Source organism: Schistocerca americana, chromosome X, assembly GCF_021461395.2.
Source record: "Schistocerca americana isolate TAMUIC-IGC-003095 chromosome X, iqSchAmer2.1, whole genome shotgun sequence".
Classification (NCBI taxonomy): domain Eukaryota; kingdom Metazoa; phylum Arthropoda; class Insecta; order Orthoptera; family Acrididae; genus Schistocerca; species Schistocerca americana.
The window spans coordinates 88,543,942-88,561,545 of NC_060130.1; the positions used below are offsets into that span (position 1 = coordinate 88,543,942).

Here is a 17,604-nt window from a genome sequence, read left to right on the forward strand (position 1 = left end):
ATTATGTTCATTCTATTATAAATATGTTGCTTGTATGAATTTTTGACAATAAAAATAAGTTGTGTACTTCTAGAGCAGTTTTTTGGTCAAATTAGTTGTACATGAAAGAGTTAATAAGTATGGAACATGTGCTAACAAAGATATTCAGTATGACTTTTCCATTATCATTCTGAATCAAGATGATTCTTAAGACATTTGACAGAAACACAATCATTGCCATCATCTTTAATACATAAACTAAATTTACAATTTTATCGTGATTGTCACACAATTCATTAATTCGAAACCATACGCTGGATGCTCTGAGATGATCCTAGCTTTGATGCTTTAATGCTGATAAGACTTTTCCATCTATAACAAATTTTGTGTCATCTGCATATAGTGTGGATTTACACAACACAGTACTAGGCAAATCTTTAAAGTGGATTATGAATAGTAAAGAGACCAATACAAAACTCTGTAGCACTCCCCATGTGACATCAAGTACATTTAATCTTCTGTTGTTGAACTATACTATTTGTTTGCTACCAGTCAGGCAGGATCTGATCAAAGAGAGTCCTAAACCTTGCAACCCATAGTCTAGAGCTTTTTAATCAGAATCATGTGGCTGATTGAGTCAAATGCCTTGCTGAGATAAAAAATTATTCAAATGAGGATAGTAAAAATGAAACAATATCTTTAACTGCTTTTACCATTGGCAAACCAAATCTGAAACCATACTGAGAGTCACTTGGAATCTCATTTGTAGATAGATGTCCACAGACTTGGAGCTGCATTCAGTACTCTGTTACTTTTGAAAGGATGGGTACAAGGTAAATTGGGTGGTAATCATTGACATGTGACTTATCACCTTTTTTGAACAGATGCATAAAAACTGTCATTTTTAACGCTGAAGGGAAACAGCCACTACTGAGTAGCCAAGTAATCAGTTGACACAGTGGGCATGCAATTATATCCATAATTTTTTACCACAAATTGGAGAGATCATAAATGTCCTTTGGTTCTGAGTGATTTAACTTTCCTACTGTTGTGGTAATATCACTCAGTTTAACCTTTTTACATTGAAAGGCAGAAACGATATGTTCAATGTGCTTCAGGAAGTTGTTAGCATAATTAAATTTCAGGATGTTGTCAAATTTATGGCTGTGTCCATTTGTGGCAGTATTATTTCAATCATAGGCATTGATGAAGAAAGTATTGAAGTTATCTGGAGTGGTGCTATCACCAGAGGAAGTATTTTTGCTATTCTTATTTCTACTTTCTCGATAACATCTAATGTGATTTTCCATTTGTTTGAAGAGCTGTTAATGTTGCTTTATATTTTTTACTACTTTTGGGCAACAGATTTTAAGCATATCTGAGAGTGCATTGCTAAATAAATACTGTAAATGCACCCTCTAAGTGAGAAGAATTTTAGTTTTTAACTTTAATCAGATAATTTTGTGGTCTGATTAAAATAAATACTGAACAATGCAAATTCCTACTGGTTTTCATGAACATTGGTAATTACATTAAGACAGGTAAATTACCTAGCTGAATTGCCATTAAAGCAAATAAGGTCATGTGAACTTGGCATATTACAAAAATAAGTTGTTTGGATGCCCTTAGCCTTATGTCAATATTTATGCCTATGAAAATTAGTATGCTGCATTTTTCAAAATATAAGATTATTTTCTCTCATGACTCTGCAAATGGTTCATCTGTCTAGTATACAGTATAAAGATACAATTATAATTTTTAATTCAGGGAGAACAGCAGCTGTTTCTAGTGTATTTCTTATGCAGTAATCATTGTAATTGAGAACAATACATTGTAGATCTGTGACATTACTGTTATATGTTGGAAGCCCCTCTGCAGTTTTTTCTTATCACTAGTCAAGTGAGAGCAGAGGGTAAACCTCTCAGACTGGCTGTTTAAGAATGTCTTTTTAGATTAAAAAGTCACTTTTTATGCTGCCCCACTTTTAGGTCAACACACTTTGTCCAACGTATAACAAAGTTATACTGTGAGCAGATTCTATCCCTGAACCCAAGTGATGTGGTACATTGGTTAAGGTAATGGATTCATCTTTAGGGATTGATTACTAGCTCCCCATATCATTATGTGACAGTATTGTGCTCTCGAATCATATGTCTTACAAGCATTTTGACAAAATTTATTGTTGAGCATGAATATCTGCTGCTAATTTGCAAATGAATGTCTGCACTTATGAAAAAGATATCCTTTGATTTAATAACACTAATACACATTTCAGCACTCTCAGGGGATGACACCTCATCCGAGGCACCTTCAGTTCCGGCCGGGAAGGCTTGCGTGCTCCGTCGAAGTCAAGAGGTGTGTCAGCAGTAGCATAGCTACTGGTAGGGTCACCCAAGCCGGAATGGTCTTGATGGAGGAACCAGACAAAGTGTGTCCCATAACATAGGGCAGAGAGGGCTCTAGAGGCGTGGTGAAGCCGACTTCCCTAAAGGAGTAAACCCAACACAAATCCTGGTCCTCCAAGTTGGGGGTTGGGCAAGCAGCTAACAACATCTTCCTATAAAAAAAAGACCTATTCAGAAACCTCAAAGAAAAGAAACTGGACTGATACATGGACAGCAACACAGCACCATGAAAGAGAAAGGCAAAGGAAAAAAAAAGGAAAAGTGATGTTGTTTATTGGAACCTAGAATGTAAGATCATTATACAAGGGTGGGAGCCCTGAGGTCACTGCTAGACCAGCTCGATAAAGCCAAGGCAGGCATAAATGCCCTACAGGAAATGCGACGGAATGGACATGGAGTGCTTGATATGGGAAGCTGGATGATTTCCTACTATGGTCCATAGAGCAACCACAAATTTGGTACAGGCTTCACAGCAAGTCAAAAATTTAAACATATAGTGGGTGAATTTGCTGGAATAACATATATAATCTCACAAATGAGATGGAAGACCCAATCCACAATTATCAATGTACATGCACCTACAGAAATAGCAGATGGCCAAGATAAAGATGCCTTCTATGAGAACCTCAAGGGAGCCTATGATTGGATGCCCTGTGCAAGATGTTAAATAATTATTGGAGACCTCAATGCATAGACTGGAAAGGATCATAACCATCCAGCAGTTGGAAAGAATAGCCTCCATGAATACACAAATGATAATGGACACAGATTTATTCAGTTTGCACTAGCACATAATATTGCTGTAGGGAGTACTATATTCCCACATGAAAGGATCCATAAAGCAACATGGTGTAGTCCTGAGCAGCATACCTTCAACCAAAACTATCATTTAATTATTGACAGCAGGCATTTCTCAAACTTACTTGATTTGCATACCTACAGAGGAGTTAATGTGGGTTCAGACCACCACCTTGTAACTGCGAAACTGAGAGCCTGAATATCTAACACAAGAAAAGAGGAACATCTCGAAGAAAGTATATGGTATCAAAGCTAAAAAATGAAGATATTGTTAAAACATACTCTGAGAAGATTACTGAAAATCTTGCACTATACATTCCTAGTGTAAATGGTACTCTGAATCAGGAATGGAGTGCTTGCAGGGATGCAGTCATTAATGCAGCAGAAAAAGTGCTAGAGAAAGAAGGAAAACAATCAAGGAATTCCTGGTTTGATGAAGATTGTAAGAGAATAAGTTATGAGAAAAATCAGATTTACTGGAAAATGCTTGAGAAATAGTGTACACATTTAGTGGTAAGAAATTATCAAGATAAGGGAAAGAAGAGAAGAAACTGCATTGGAAGAAGAAAAGGGAAAGGGAAAGAAAGCAGATTGAAGAATTGGAGACAGTTGGAGAAACAAATGATGTCAGAAAATTCTATTAGAAAATTAACAGTGGAAGAAGAACATTCAAGTTGTGTATTAGTATGTGTAACAGTAAAAATTAGGAATTACAAACTGATGACCAAGAGATGTTGGACGTTGGGTAGAGTATTTTGGTGAATTGCTGGATGCTCCAGAGCCCCCTATTGAAGGGATCCTGATTCACCCAGAAGAAGATGGTGAGGCCATAGTCCCTCCTCTCTCTCAAGGAGAAGTAGGCAAAACAATTGCCCAACTGAAGAACAATAAAGCACCAGATACTGATAATATAATATCATAACTACTGAAAGCCACAGGAGTTGAGTTAAATTGCAGGGTATACAAGATTTTGTGCCTCATCTGGAGTCTGTTGTGTTCGACACACAAGAAAGGAGATATATTTAAATGTGGCAATTTCAGGGGCAGAACACTCCTAAATATTGCATATAAAGTATTGTCAAATACCTTGTTTAGTAGACTCTGACCCATGGCAGAAAACATTATTGGAAGTTATCAGTGTGGATTCAGATGAGGAAAGTCAACTGTGAATGAGGTATTTACTCTCTGGTAAACAATGGAAAAGGCCAGTGAATTTAATGTTTGTATGCACCATCTTTTCGTTGATTTCAAATTTGCATATGATGCAATAAACTGGGCTAAGCTTTAGGGCAATGCAGGAATTTTGGGTGCATGGGAAGTTGGTGCGTTTGATAGGGGTCATCCTAAGGCACCCCAAAGTGTGCTTTGTGAATGCAGTCTAGGCTGTCACCCCAGTTTCCCACACAAACTGGCCTAAGACAAGGGGATGGGCATTCCTACCTACTCTTCAATCTGGCATTCGAAAAAGTGGTGCATGAATCGGGTATGCAGACAAAAGGTACTATCTACTAGAAGTCTATACAGTTGTTGAGATATGCAGATGATTTCGACCTAATGGGTAGAACATTAAGAGCTCTACAATGTGCATTCTCAGCTCTAAAACTGAGTGCAGAGAAGATGAGCCTGAAAATTAATGAAGGAAAGACCAAGTATATGTATAATGGTACAAATCAACCCTTAAAGCCCACAGTAACACTTGATGGATTGACTTTTGAGCGAGTGGAATATTTCACTCACCTGGGCACAAAGACAGAAGTAAATGGCAGCACTTCGACTGAAATTATGGCCTGCATAAGTGCTTCTAATCGATGTTATTTTGGAATGCTGCAACATTTTAAATCCAAGCTTCTGTCGTGAGAGACTAAGTGCTGACTCTATAAAATGCTGATATGCCCAGTACTTACAGATGGCTCAGAAACATGGATAATTACAAGGCAGGATGAAAGAAGACTGAGATCACATGAAAGAAGTATTCTGAAGAGAGTCTTTGGACCTGTGTATGAAAATGGTAGTTGGAGAAAGTGAAGGAATGATGAGCTTTATCACTGCTATAAGGAGTATGATGCAGTCAAGCTGACAATGTCATGTAGATTGAGATGGACTGGACATGTAATATGACTATCAGACAGATCCTGCAATGAAAGCCAGCTGCAATGAACTTGGAGGAAGAAGAGCAAGAGGATGACCAAGGTTTACATGGAGTGGCGAGGTTGGAGAGGGCGCTGCCCAAGTTGGTTGCTGTTACTGGAGGTCTAAAGTGAAGTCCAGAGAGGAATGGTATGAAATTATCAAGGAGGCCAAGTCACGTCCTGGGATGTAGTGCCAATGGAAGAAGAAGAAGAAGAATACACATTTCATTCTTTTGCCCTGCGGAAACTACAACATAAATAAAAATTTGTTTATTGAATACAAGGAGTTATTAAGAAAATGCATTTTACATTACTGGCTAAGACATCAATGAATACTTTAGCTGTAACATAATTTGCCTCTATATCTACATCTACATCATACTCTGCAAGCCACCTAATGGTGTGTGGCAGAGGGTACTTTTGGTACCACTATCTGATCGCTCCAACCCTGTTCCACTCGCGAATAGTGTGTGGGAAGAATGATTATCAGTAAGCCTCTGTATTGGCTCTAATTTCTCAAATTTTCTCCTCATGGTCAATATGCAAGATGTATGTGGAGAGAAGTAATATGTTTTCTGACTACTCCTGAAAAGTGCTGTCCCAAAATTTCAATAGTAAATCTCTCCATGATGCCAGCCAGTGCAGTTTGCCAAAATTAATTGGTGACTAATGAAAACCATTTCTGGATCTAGTACTGTATACTGTGGTTCTGTACTTACCAATTCTTTTAAACTGTGATGAGTTATTTACAATAAATTTCATTAGAGGATATATGTGCTGTGAAGCTACAATTTAAAAGCAATATTCCTTACAGTGTGTCCACAGGAAGATCATCGATCAGTGCCCAAGCAGAATTCTCATATCATGCTTTTATGCAATGGAAACTTATTTATAAAAGATGAGACTGTGTAAATGAAATGCAGGATATCTCACCTGTCCTGGTTTTCCTCTTTCAAGATACATTTCTTTGATTTCCTTCTTAAGCTGAACAATCTTCTCTATGTTTTGTTTCTTTTCTGCATCACATTCTTCAAAATGAGCCTTACGTTGTCCCTCTGAAATTGCATTTTTTTTTTGTTTTTTTAAGGGTGCAAGAAAACGCTTGAAAGTTATTCAATGAATTTACTGATATTCAGACAACAGCAGTAAAACATTGTGTGAAGTAGCGGTAATGTAATGAACAATAAAATATCAGTTGTTACAGATGTCATGTGACTAGCGATATCTTTTTAGACTAGATGGGCTGAAGGCACAAAGTAACCAAGTTCAGAGAGAGGCTAGTACTGAAACAAACACTCAGTTTCAGATAGTAACTATATAGAAAAATTCTAGCATAAAGGATTCATGCAAATAGCTGTTAGCTGTAAAGTGCTGATCCAATTTTAATCCTGTTATTGTAAAATGTCAGCCATCCTCATTGTATCAGAGACTATGTAAACTAAAGAGTAATATTAATTAACTAGATTACCATCAGTGAATTAAAGTCATTAAATTAATGACATAATCTGCCTCTCTGACCATTCTGTGGCGAGTTCCATAGCTATATCAAGTGTTATGGGGTTAGGGCTAATATTTACTTCCGCAAAGCATCTATGGAAAAGATGTTTGAGAATAGTGATGTTAACAAAAGTTACTCAGAGCAGTATCTGGAAGTATGTGAACACATTTATGAATAATTCATCATCCACTTTAATCCTAAATATTTATATTGCTTTTAACTCCAACACCTAACTCTGAGTTAACAATGGACCACACTGCCTTTGTTGTACTTTTATGTTATAAAATGAACTTATTGTTTGCCATTCGTGTGGCTACCTTCACAGCTGCTTTAAATACAGATTTATAACATCTAATTTACGTACTAAAAATTCCTATTTTAGTTATACCGTTGTTCATTGTCGAGTTGCCTTTTCCTGGCATTGGGAATTCTTATACCATGAGTTGTCCATTTAAGTTTATTAGTTACTTTATTACCTGTGGTTCCAAGTGAAAAGGCTTTGCTGAACATTTCAAGAAAACTACATAAAAATTTCACAAAGTTAGCAGGCATGTTACTGGCACTACAGCTGTCAAAAGGTCATGTAACCTCTCTTAACTTAATGCTCAATATAACCGATTTTTTTTTTTTTTTTTTTTCACGTGAGTTCCTTTTTATATGGCTTTTGCTGTACAAAACTTCTCTAATGATCTTTGGTAGCTTATTAAATATTGTGGAGTGGTCAGAGATCCTGAAATCTAAGCAGTATTTATAAACATCTTTAAATATACAATGACTTACAGCATTATTAATACATTAATTAATTGTGCATTTACTCCAGTTGCTTGATTGAAGTTGACTTTGAAGCCATAGTTTTCTATTATGTCAATGAATTTTGAAATATTATTGCTTTCAGTTATGATATAAATACTGAAGTCAGTAGCTGCTACAATCTTTTTCCTCTTATTTTATTGAGTTTTTCCAAGTAGGAACTGAAATTGGCCAAAATGCTTCAGCTGTTGTTTCTCTGGTACTCTGTAAATAGAATCTACTGGCGTTTATGTCCCTTAATTTCACACGGGAGATCTCAGATAGGCACTTTTCATTCAAATAAGTAAAATAATTTCTTATTTAATCTCAAAATTATGAAATGAGCTTGAGCCTCCATGTGATTTCTCTTTACAAAAGCTATTAGCTACTTTGAAATTTTCAATTGTATTAAGAATTTTAATAATCTCTAAATCAATATTCACTAAGAAAAATAACTTAGATATTTCTACATTGAGAAAGATTAATTTGAAATTCATTCACTTCATAAGTTTTATTTGGAAAATCAGCACTTAGACCATTGACATTTCATTGCATAAATTTATGGACTTCCTATCTTACTTATGGTTTAAAGCATGATTCTTCTTAGGTGACATTTGGATGTTACCTATTTTCATAATAAACAATGATCATTCCCATATTTCATTATAACTTACTATTATTTAGAATTTTACATGGTTGGGTGGAATATGTTTGGCCTGCACCATTGTAAAATTTTGAAAGAACAGAGATGAAAGCTGGAAGAAGGATCAAACATGAGTCATCCAAAATGACTAAGGAAATAGGAAGTCTGGGGAAAGCAACATGATTACCTGTGATCAGTGTCCTGTACAAAGTCATGTTCACAAGGATGCAGTCCTACAGACCAATCTGAGAAAAGGTGTAGTTGGAGAGTAGAATTCCAGCATGGGAAAGGAAGGTGTACTGCAACTGCTTGGAGCCTCATTCTCACAACACACTTACTCACAAAAGAGTTGTAAACCCTATTTTGAAACTTCCTGGCAGATTAAAACTGTGTGCCGCACCGAGACTCGAACTCGGGACCTTTGCCTTTCGCGGGCAAGTGCTCTACTATCTGAGCTACCCAAGCACGACTCATGCCCCATCCTCACAGCTTTACTTCTGCCAGTACCTCGCCTCCTACCTTCCAAACTTTACAGAAGCTCTCCTGCGAACCTTGCAGAACTAGCACTCCTGAAAGAAGGGATATTGCGGAGACATGGCTTAGCCACAGCCTTGTGGATGTTTCCAGAATGAGATTTTCACTCTGCAGCAGAGTGTGCACTGATATGAAACTCCCTGGCAGATTAAAACTGTGTGCCATACTGAGTCTCGATCCGGTACACAGTTTTAATCTGCCAGGAAGTTTCATATCAGTGCACACTCCGCTGCAGAGTGAAAATCTCATTCTGGAAAGCCTATTTTGTTCATGCCCATGTCATAACCTCTTTTGTGTTTGACTGATCCTCCAAGTACTTTGCTGCCTCTGCCAAAATTAAAATGCGATTGACATACATTTGTGTTTTTATTTCTTCTCCGTGAAGTTAAATTTCTCTTCCAAATTTCTTATTACTTTCCTTTACTGCTTGCTCTGTGTACAGACTGAATGATTTGACAGTTAAGTTATAACACTACCTCACTCCCTTCTCAATTACTACATATTTTTCATACTTATCAATTGCTATAATTACAGTCTGGAGAAATTGTGGAATCCATTTTGCTTCCTGCACTTTATCCCTGAAAATGCCAGAATTTTAAAGTTTAGATTCCAGCCAACATAGTCAAAAGCTTTTTCTAAATCTACAGTTGCTATGTGTCTTTCTTCAATCTATCTTCTAAAATATGTTGTACAATCAGCATTGCCCAACAAGTTCATACATCTGTTCAGAATCCAAATTGATCGACCCCACATTGGTTTCTACTGGTCATTACATTCTTTTGTAAATAATTTGTGTTGTTATTTTGCACCCATATCTGACTAAACAATATTTCAGTAGTATACCTGTGAGCACCTGGCTGCTATGGTACTGTGATTATCACATTCTTCTTGAAATCTGAGGGTCTTTCATCTGTCTCATATTCTGCACATGAGGTGGAACAGGTTTGTCACAGTCAGTTTTCCCAAGAATCTTAATAATTCTGAGGGAATGTCATCTACTACAGGTGCCTTGTTTCAACACAAGTCTTTCAGTCCTCAGTCAAATTCTTCTCATAGCATCACATCCCCCACCTTATTTTTGTACAATTCCACGGGTTTTGATACGTATACAACAAAAAAATTTTACAATTAAAATTAAGCACTATGTTTATATTTTACATTGAAAATTAAATGTTTGCATTGGCATCCCACACTATTATAGAATTCTTCTGTTTCATAAACACAGCTGTCAATTAGTAGATTCTGTACATGCCACTCAAATGAATTGTATGGTAGATCTCTCACTGCCAGGGGTAGTTTATCATGCAGCTCTCTGCCAGTATATTTGAAGCTATTTTGGGACTTATTTAATCTAGTATATTCTAAGCCTATATTGTTCCTGTTTCTTGTTCCATAATTGTGAACAGAACTTCTATAAGTTAAACTCTCTGGCTGTTCTTTTATTGAGAGGAGACAGGCTTTAATGTAGAAGGAAGCTACAGTTAATATTTTTTGTTCTTTGAAATGTGGCCTGCACAAATCTCTGTTTGGAATACCTGTAATTGTTCTCACTTTTTTTCTTTCCACAGTAACACTGTTTTCACATCAGAAGAGTTTCCATACAGGAATTGCAACTGGAAGATAGCTTAATATGAAGACTGAAGCTATTCCTTACTGACACAGGGTTTTAATTTGGATAGTCAGTAAATTACACATGGTAGTTTAATACACAATTGGTCAGTGTGTGAATCTCATTTCAGTTGTGGGGTTAAAATAAATACCTAGTGCTCTGAAAGATTCACACTCACTCTCTTTTTCACGTAGTTTGTGGAGATAGAAGTATATTGTCTCAGTTTTGTTTAGTTTTTCTGTAGCCACAGTGGAAATATAAAAGCCATTCTCAGTGTTTTCCTTATATATTTGAAATGGTCATCGTGAGGATTGTATCATCAGCGCATATTACTGTCTTGTAGGGCAAAGAACTAGGTAAATCATTAAGCCCAGGACTGACCCATGTGACATTCCTGTAGTGACAGGTAGGGTGTTTGAACTACAGTTATTTCCAGTGACAACTTGTCTCCTGTCTAAGAGATATGGTTTGACTAATAAAAGTTCAATATCTTCGATTCCATTTCTTTTTAAATCTAGACATTAGGTTAGTGTGTGATACAGTGTTAAAGACCTTGCTCAGATCAAGAAGCATAGCACAAGCAAAAGAATGGCTTGCAAAGAATCCCAGAACATCTATAACTAGAGATTTTACAGCTTCAGTCGTGGGTAGATCAGGCTAAAGCTATATGGTGAAGAAGAGAGATTAGCTTATTGTTCTCGAAGTAGCTACATAGTTGCTCTTTCACGCAATTTTCTATGAGCTTAAATGTTATGTGGATGAGGGAGTCTGTAACTGTCAGGACTGTTTCTATCTCCCATCTTATACACTGGGGCAACACTTGTAGATTTCATAACATCAGGCAATTTCCAAGCTTGAAGCATGCTGTTTATAATACAGTTCAGAGGAGACAATTTAATAGCAATATGTTTTAGGGTGTAATTTGAAAAGCCATGGATATCTTTCCTACGTGAGTTACCCAGTTTAAATACAGTTCAATGTACAATCTGGAAACCAACCCGAGTCCACTTGAAAGTAATGTGTCTCAAATCAGGTAGGCCTATATTATCCAGACTACCTTCAGAATTATTTTCATCTATTTCTGAGGCAGCAGAATTTCCACGATTTTCACAGTTTATGAAGAAGTTACTTAGCACCTTAGGTGCGACTACAGTAACTTGCTTGGTTCTGAGTTTCTCTGCTGTAGAGTTTACTACCTTTTAAGCTGCTTTTCATTTGTTGTAAGACTTTTCAATAAGGATATCACAGGATCCCCTCTTTGCTACTTATATTTCTATCTTGTATATAATTTTGTTATCCATTGTGCTGCAGAGGCCACTTTTGTATGGTTTCCATGGCGACCTCCCCCTGGGAATGAACTATTTCTCAATGACCAGGAACAGGACCCAGCATGGCAATGTCACATCAAGTCTCAACCTGACCACCACCAACACAAGATACTTCAAAAGATTGAGCAATATTCAACACTTTGGCTAAAATGTATTCTCACACTGTGGTGCACATTGATGCACCTCCTCATCAGAAGCCCACCAAATGATGGCATCACTGACCATAGAATCAGCATAAGAATCATGATGAGCATTGATAACAAACTGACATTTGTGACTGAGGCCATGGAGTTCAGCTGCTCGAGCTTGGTAGAACTGGTAGGGCTATTTAAAACAATGATAGAACTTGACACATGCTGCAATGACAAGAGTGTGCTTACCGTGACACCTGGACAACAACTTACACATATTTTTGAACAAAAGTGACACAGATTCCAAGAGCAGGGCTAACAGGCACAACAGTTGGTAAATCCAAGGAAAAATCCAATATAGGAACAAAGCCTTACACATGTTTGTATCAGTGACACCATAGGCAAGGAATTGTTGCCTAAGCTGCTTCTCATAAGCCTCCCAGCCTTCAGTCACTTCGTCATAACAGAGAAAAGGTACACCAGTGATGTAGAAGCCTGCATAGTCAAAATGGCTGACAAATTCGTGATAGCAACCATAAGAGCCTGTTGCTCTGTGAGGACAGATTAGAGCAAAGTCTCAATGGACATGAGGACCAATGGAACAAACAAATAGGCTGAGCCCATGGAAGTGAACATCACGTTCATCACCAATTGTGTCATAATGCTAGATACAACCAATAGTGCAGCCACTAAGAACAAATGTTTATTTATCCACATGCCCCAACATCAGATTTGTTTCTCCTGATTACAACATTTTCCTGTTTAGTCCTTGACTAGATATGAATGAGGGACTGTTTTACCTCCATAATATTTTACTTTAAATGATTCCATCTTCATTAAATCATACAGTAGAATTGCAGGATCTCAGGAAATATAATAGCTGTAGTTTGTCCTTGCTTCCAGCAGTTCACAGTGCCAACATAGCAAAAGCTATGATGATTGATATTGGTCTATAATCTAGACAGTGGCAGCTGCATGTTACATATGACCAGCTAGATTTTGAGACAGGGCTTTAGTTGTGAAAATTGTTCAACAAATCCAACATTGAAGCCCACAAATAATATAATTTATCATCATGTATGATATGATTTACAGTAAATCAAACTATTTATTGGTTCTTCTTAAAACTGGTATTACCACACAGCTTAATGATTAGGGAATAGCAGATTCACTGAGCAGGCCAGTGAAGCTTGTATGCCTCTGTATAAGAAACAATGTAACTGCTATTGTGAATCGAAGTGAGGTCATGTATCTAGATTATGAATTCCACTTGAATCAGGGAACTAACACTACTGTAATGAGAGAAGCAATAGCAACAAGAGACAAAAAGGCAACACAAAAGTAAAAATATTGCCTGACACATAATAATGGTAAACTGTTGATGAGCTGCATGAATAATCTGAGTGGTTCCTTAACTCGATGACTTCCTTCCTCTGTCATTGTCCAACAGAGCTAGTGCTTTGCTCCTAATGATACTGATTATTATGATGTGTACCAAACAAGTCTAATTTTCAGATCCTTGTTCATCACATAGCTAAAATACAATGAATAATTCAGAAATGAAAGAAAATGGATTCACATTTGTAAATATTTTTCTTATGGTTTTGTTACTTTCTATTTGCTAATACTGACGGCCCTTCATACAATAAAATGCCCTGTTTATTGTGCATTCACCTGATTAAACACTGTGGGGACATATGAAATGTAAAACAGGATATTGATGCACAGGGCATTGATTAAAATTGTGTACCATCACATATTTTAGACTGCACAGCAGATATCTAAGTCAGAAGTGCTCTACACCATGTAATATCAAGTGACAACCTCTTAGGCGGAACTAACATGAATTTACAGTTTAGTAACATCAGCTGCAAAGCCAGATAAAGACCTAACAATCACATCAGGAATATATAAGAAGGCATGTGACCAAGGAATTATGATGGAAGGTAGCAATTTAACATCTCATAATAGTCAGTATCATGAGGGGCAGAACAAGAGGTCAGTTGGACAAAGACAAAGCAAGGTAGTGGCCCAGTTCAGGAACCACTCTAGTATTTGTATGCCTTGATTTAGTCATGGCTGGATAGAAGGTACCAGTTTTACAGTAATATTACCACATTTAAATTAATAAAAATTTCAATGTAAACTATGACACTGAAATAGATATTTAAGAAATAGATTACAATATGCATTAAAATAATAAGACAATCATGTAGTAAAATAGCAGAGTTGCTGCTGTTGCCTTTGGTACCGAGTTGCAGCTGAGATAGACAATGTTCTGTCACCAAAGAAGTATTCTTCTATACTGTACAAAGATTGCTCTTTTAGTATACATATAATTTTAGTCCTAAGTTGTTTGATTGGTAGTGACTGTATATTCTCAGGTAGAGCATTAAATAATTTTAGGGCCACAATTGGGAAGCTGTTCTGCATCTTAGTTAATCAACATCTTGGCCTGTCTATACTGTCTTTATAGTGAGTGTTAGATGCTATACTGTAAAAGTAATTGTTTACATTAAAGTCTAGAATTTTAACCTGAAGTACCTGCAAGGTAAAATCAGAATAGTATAAGTATCCCAAGTTACATTATTTGGTTTCACAAACCATCCCAGCTCAGAATCAGGTAGTTTTTCAGCAAGACCATCAATAGATGTTTCCCTAATGTACATCATGGACTGTACTATTATTCAGTTTCTGTAAGGTTTAAATTATCAGTGAGAGTAAATTTGGTACCATTGACATTTTTTCCAGGTAAAACAAGCATAAAGGAAGAAAGAACTGGTGCAGTGAATAAGGAATTGCATATACAGACAATTGTTCTGATTTAGAGAAAGTGAAGGATACTTAAGCACTGTATATAGTAGGGTGTCATATTTACGAGCCACATCACTTAGTCTGTTTTACTTGTAAGTTGATGACTAGTCATAGATAAAATCTTAAGATAAGTAAATAAACTACCAGCAGCAACAGATTCTTGTAAGAACTATTGAAAAGTGGTAAAAACAGCAAGGTGCTCAGTGGTAACATTTTATTCAGCAATCCTGTGTTTGATTACCAGTGCTGAGCACCAACTTCTACAGCCAGAGAAAGCTAGTGACAAACATTTTTAATTAATGTATGATTCATGATTTCAACATGTTAGAGGAATAGTACACACAAAGCAGTGAAAATACACTATAAGAAATATTGTAAAATCTTAAATTTTGTAAGGAGTTATCCAGGCTAGAATAATAATTTACAGCAATCTTCTACTGAATATGAAAAAGGACATTGACAAACGTCACGTATTCAAGAGGAAAGTGAAACAATTTCTCATAATAATTTCTCTGTGTATAATTTAAATGAATTTATACTGTTATAAGATTTGTAAAAGATGTATTATATCATAAATGATGCAATTTTTCTGCCAATGTATGTAATATTATATATCTTTTATGTATATTGTTTGCAGTACTGTAGTTTTTCTCAAACCCTTGAATGTAATACTGTACATCTTGTATTTATATGGTTTACAGCATTGTTTCACCTCTTCTCTTTCTTTAGTACTAGATCTGTGTCATTTACCAGTCATGACTGGACAGACTGCATCAAGATTAATTACATATATACATTTTTTAAAAATTCACAAAATTAAAACATTTATACTTAATAGAAACAATATTTTTTTGTCCATTTACTTTGGTCACTATTAAAGAATTCACCAATGGAGTACAATGGGCATTCTTTCAGGTCCTGTGCTACTCTCTTTCTGAATGTTCCTAGCGGAAGGGATTGCACTTCTTGAGGCAGTGTGTTGAACGTCTTTGGGGCAATCACTGGAAAGCTGTCTTGCGTTCCCATCAGTCGAAACCTGGGTATTTCGATGCTCCTCTTGTTACGGGTATTGTGATTGTGTATATCTTGCCTCATGCTGAAGACTCCTTGGTTTTCTTTCACGCTGATGAGACATAAAAACACATACTGGCTGAAGACTGTCATAATTCCTAACTGCTTTAACTGCAGAATGTCCCCATAACAGTAGGCCATAACTGATGTGGCTATGGAATAGGGCATAATATACTGTTATGAGATATTGGTCACTCAATACACCTTTTAACCTCCTCAGAAGGTATATTACACGGGAGAGCTTGGAGCACACATACGCTGTGTGTTCATTCGTTGTTAGTTTCCTTTCTATCATGAAGCCCAGCGGTTTTATAGCCTCCCTATTATTATGGCATCCGATGTTGTTAACGGTGCATATCAGATGTTGTGTTTTTTCTTCATTCATTTTCATTTTATTTTTGATGAACCATTCTTTAATGTTTTGGAAGAGTACATCTGTTTCTTGGAGTGATTCTGTAGCAGTTCTTCCTTTGGCAAAAAGGGTGGTGTCATAAGCAAACTGTAACATATTGTTGTTATAACCCATATCATTGACATAAATAAGGAACAGGAGAGGCCCCATGACGGACCCTTGGGGTACTCCATATTCCAGCTTTTGTTCTTGTGATGTTACTCCACAAATTGATACCACTTGTCTCCGGTTTTCCAGATAAGACTGAAAAGTTGCCAGAAAAACACCTCCGACACTGTAACACTTCAATTTATTGTGCAGTATATTGTGGGAAATGCAGCCAAATGCCTTGCTAAGATCACAGAGTGTCAGTGCCACACTTTCTCTGTCTTCGAATCCTTGCCTTATTTTTATGGTTAAGTCCAGTGCTGCCATAAACGTTGACTTTCCCTTGTTTTCATTGATTTGTTCTATATGGTAGTACAATCTTTGTACAAAATGTAATTTTGCAGGACTAAATAAAAATCAATTCCCCCTTTCAAGTAGCTCCTATACTTCAAAATTAAAGTATGGAATCCAGAGAGGGTCATAAAAATAGAGGACTGTATTTCAAGTGTAATACTTACCAAATGTACTGGTTATTTTTTGCTATGGCTATAAAATGTATGTTAGTTACATTTCAAATTACTTTGCTTAACGTGTGTATGCCATTCCTTGTATCATAAAAACACATAATAAAAAAAAGTGAGACTACAATAAAATACTTATTTATTTATGAAAAGAAAATAATAAAAAAAGGAGACAGTGAGCCGCAGATGAGCAGAACAAAAAGACTGCTATATATCTGAGCTTTCAGCCAAAAGGCCTTCTGCTAAAGTAGCAAACACACACATATTCATGCAAGCACAACTTACACATGCATGACCACTGTTCCTGGCCACTGAGGCCGCTAAGGTGCTATGTGGTGTGTAGCAATTTATCCTTTTCATAATATTGTTGTTATTACATCCTGGGTTTTCCATTGTTTGAAATAATCAAAAAAGCTAGTTATGTTACAGAATATTGTTTTTTCATGAAGCAAAGCAAAACTTTTGACATATGGTAGATCTGGCTGAAGGATAGAGGTGGTAGGTGTTGGGGTCTTCACTCTGAAGACTGGTTTGGTGAGGCTCTCCACACTAGCCTGTCACTAATCTGTGTTCTTCAACATTGTATAACTACTGCAATCTACAGCCATTTGAACTTGCTTACTGTATTTAAGCTTCAGTCTTCCTCCACAATTTTTACACCCTCCCCCTCCCTGCCAGTTTCTTACATCACCAAACTGTCAATTCCTTTATGCCCCAGGATGCACCCCATTAACCAGTCACTTCCTTTAGTCACATTGTGCCACAATTTTTTTTTCTTAAATTTGATTGAGTATCTCTTCATTTGTACCTTGATCTATCAATATAACCTTCAAAATTCTTCTGTAGTACCACAGTT

At 36.5% G+C, this 17,604-nt stretch overlaps 1 protein-coding gene across 1 annotated transcript in view; it reads right to left on the bottom strand.

Moving 5' to 3' along the window:
- LOC124555822 (outer dynein arm-docking complex subunit 3) overlaps window positions 1-17,604 on the bottom strand; it is a 314,791-nt gene that overhangs the window by 272,212 nt on the left and 24,975 nt on the right. Inside the window, exon 2 of the mRNA XM_047129889.1 lies at window positions 6,245-6,366. Within this exon, the coding sequence (XP_046985845.1) occupies window positions 6,245-6,366 (122 nt within the window). The remainder of the gene's footprint in view (window positions 1-6,244; window positions 6,367-17,604) is intronic.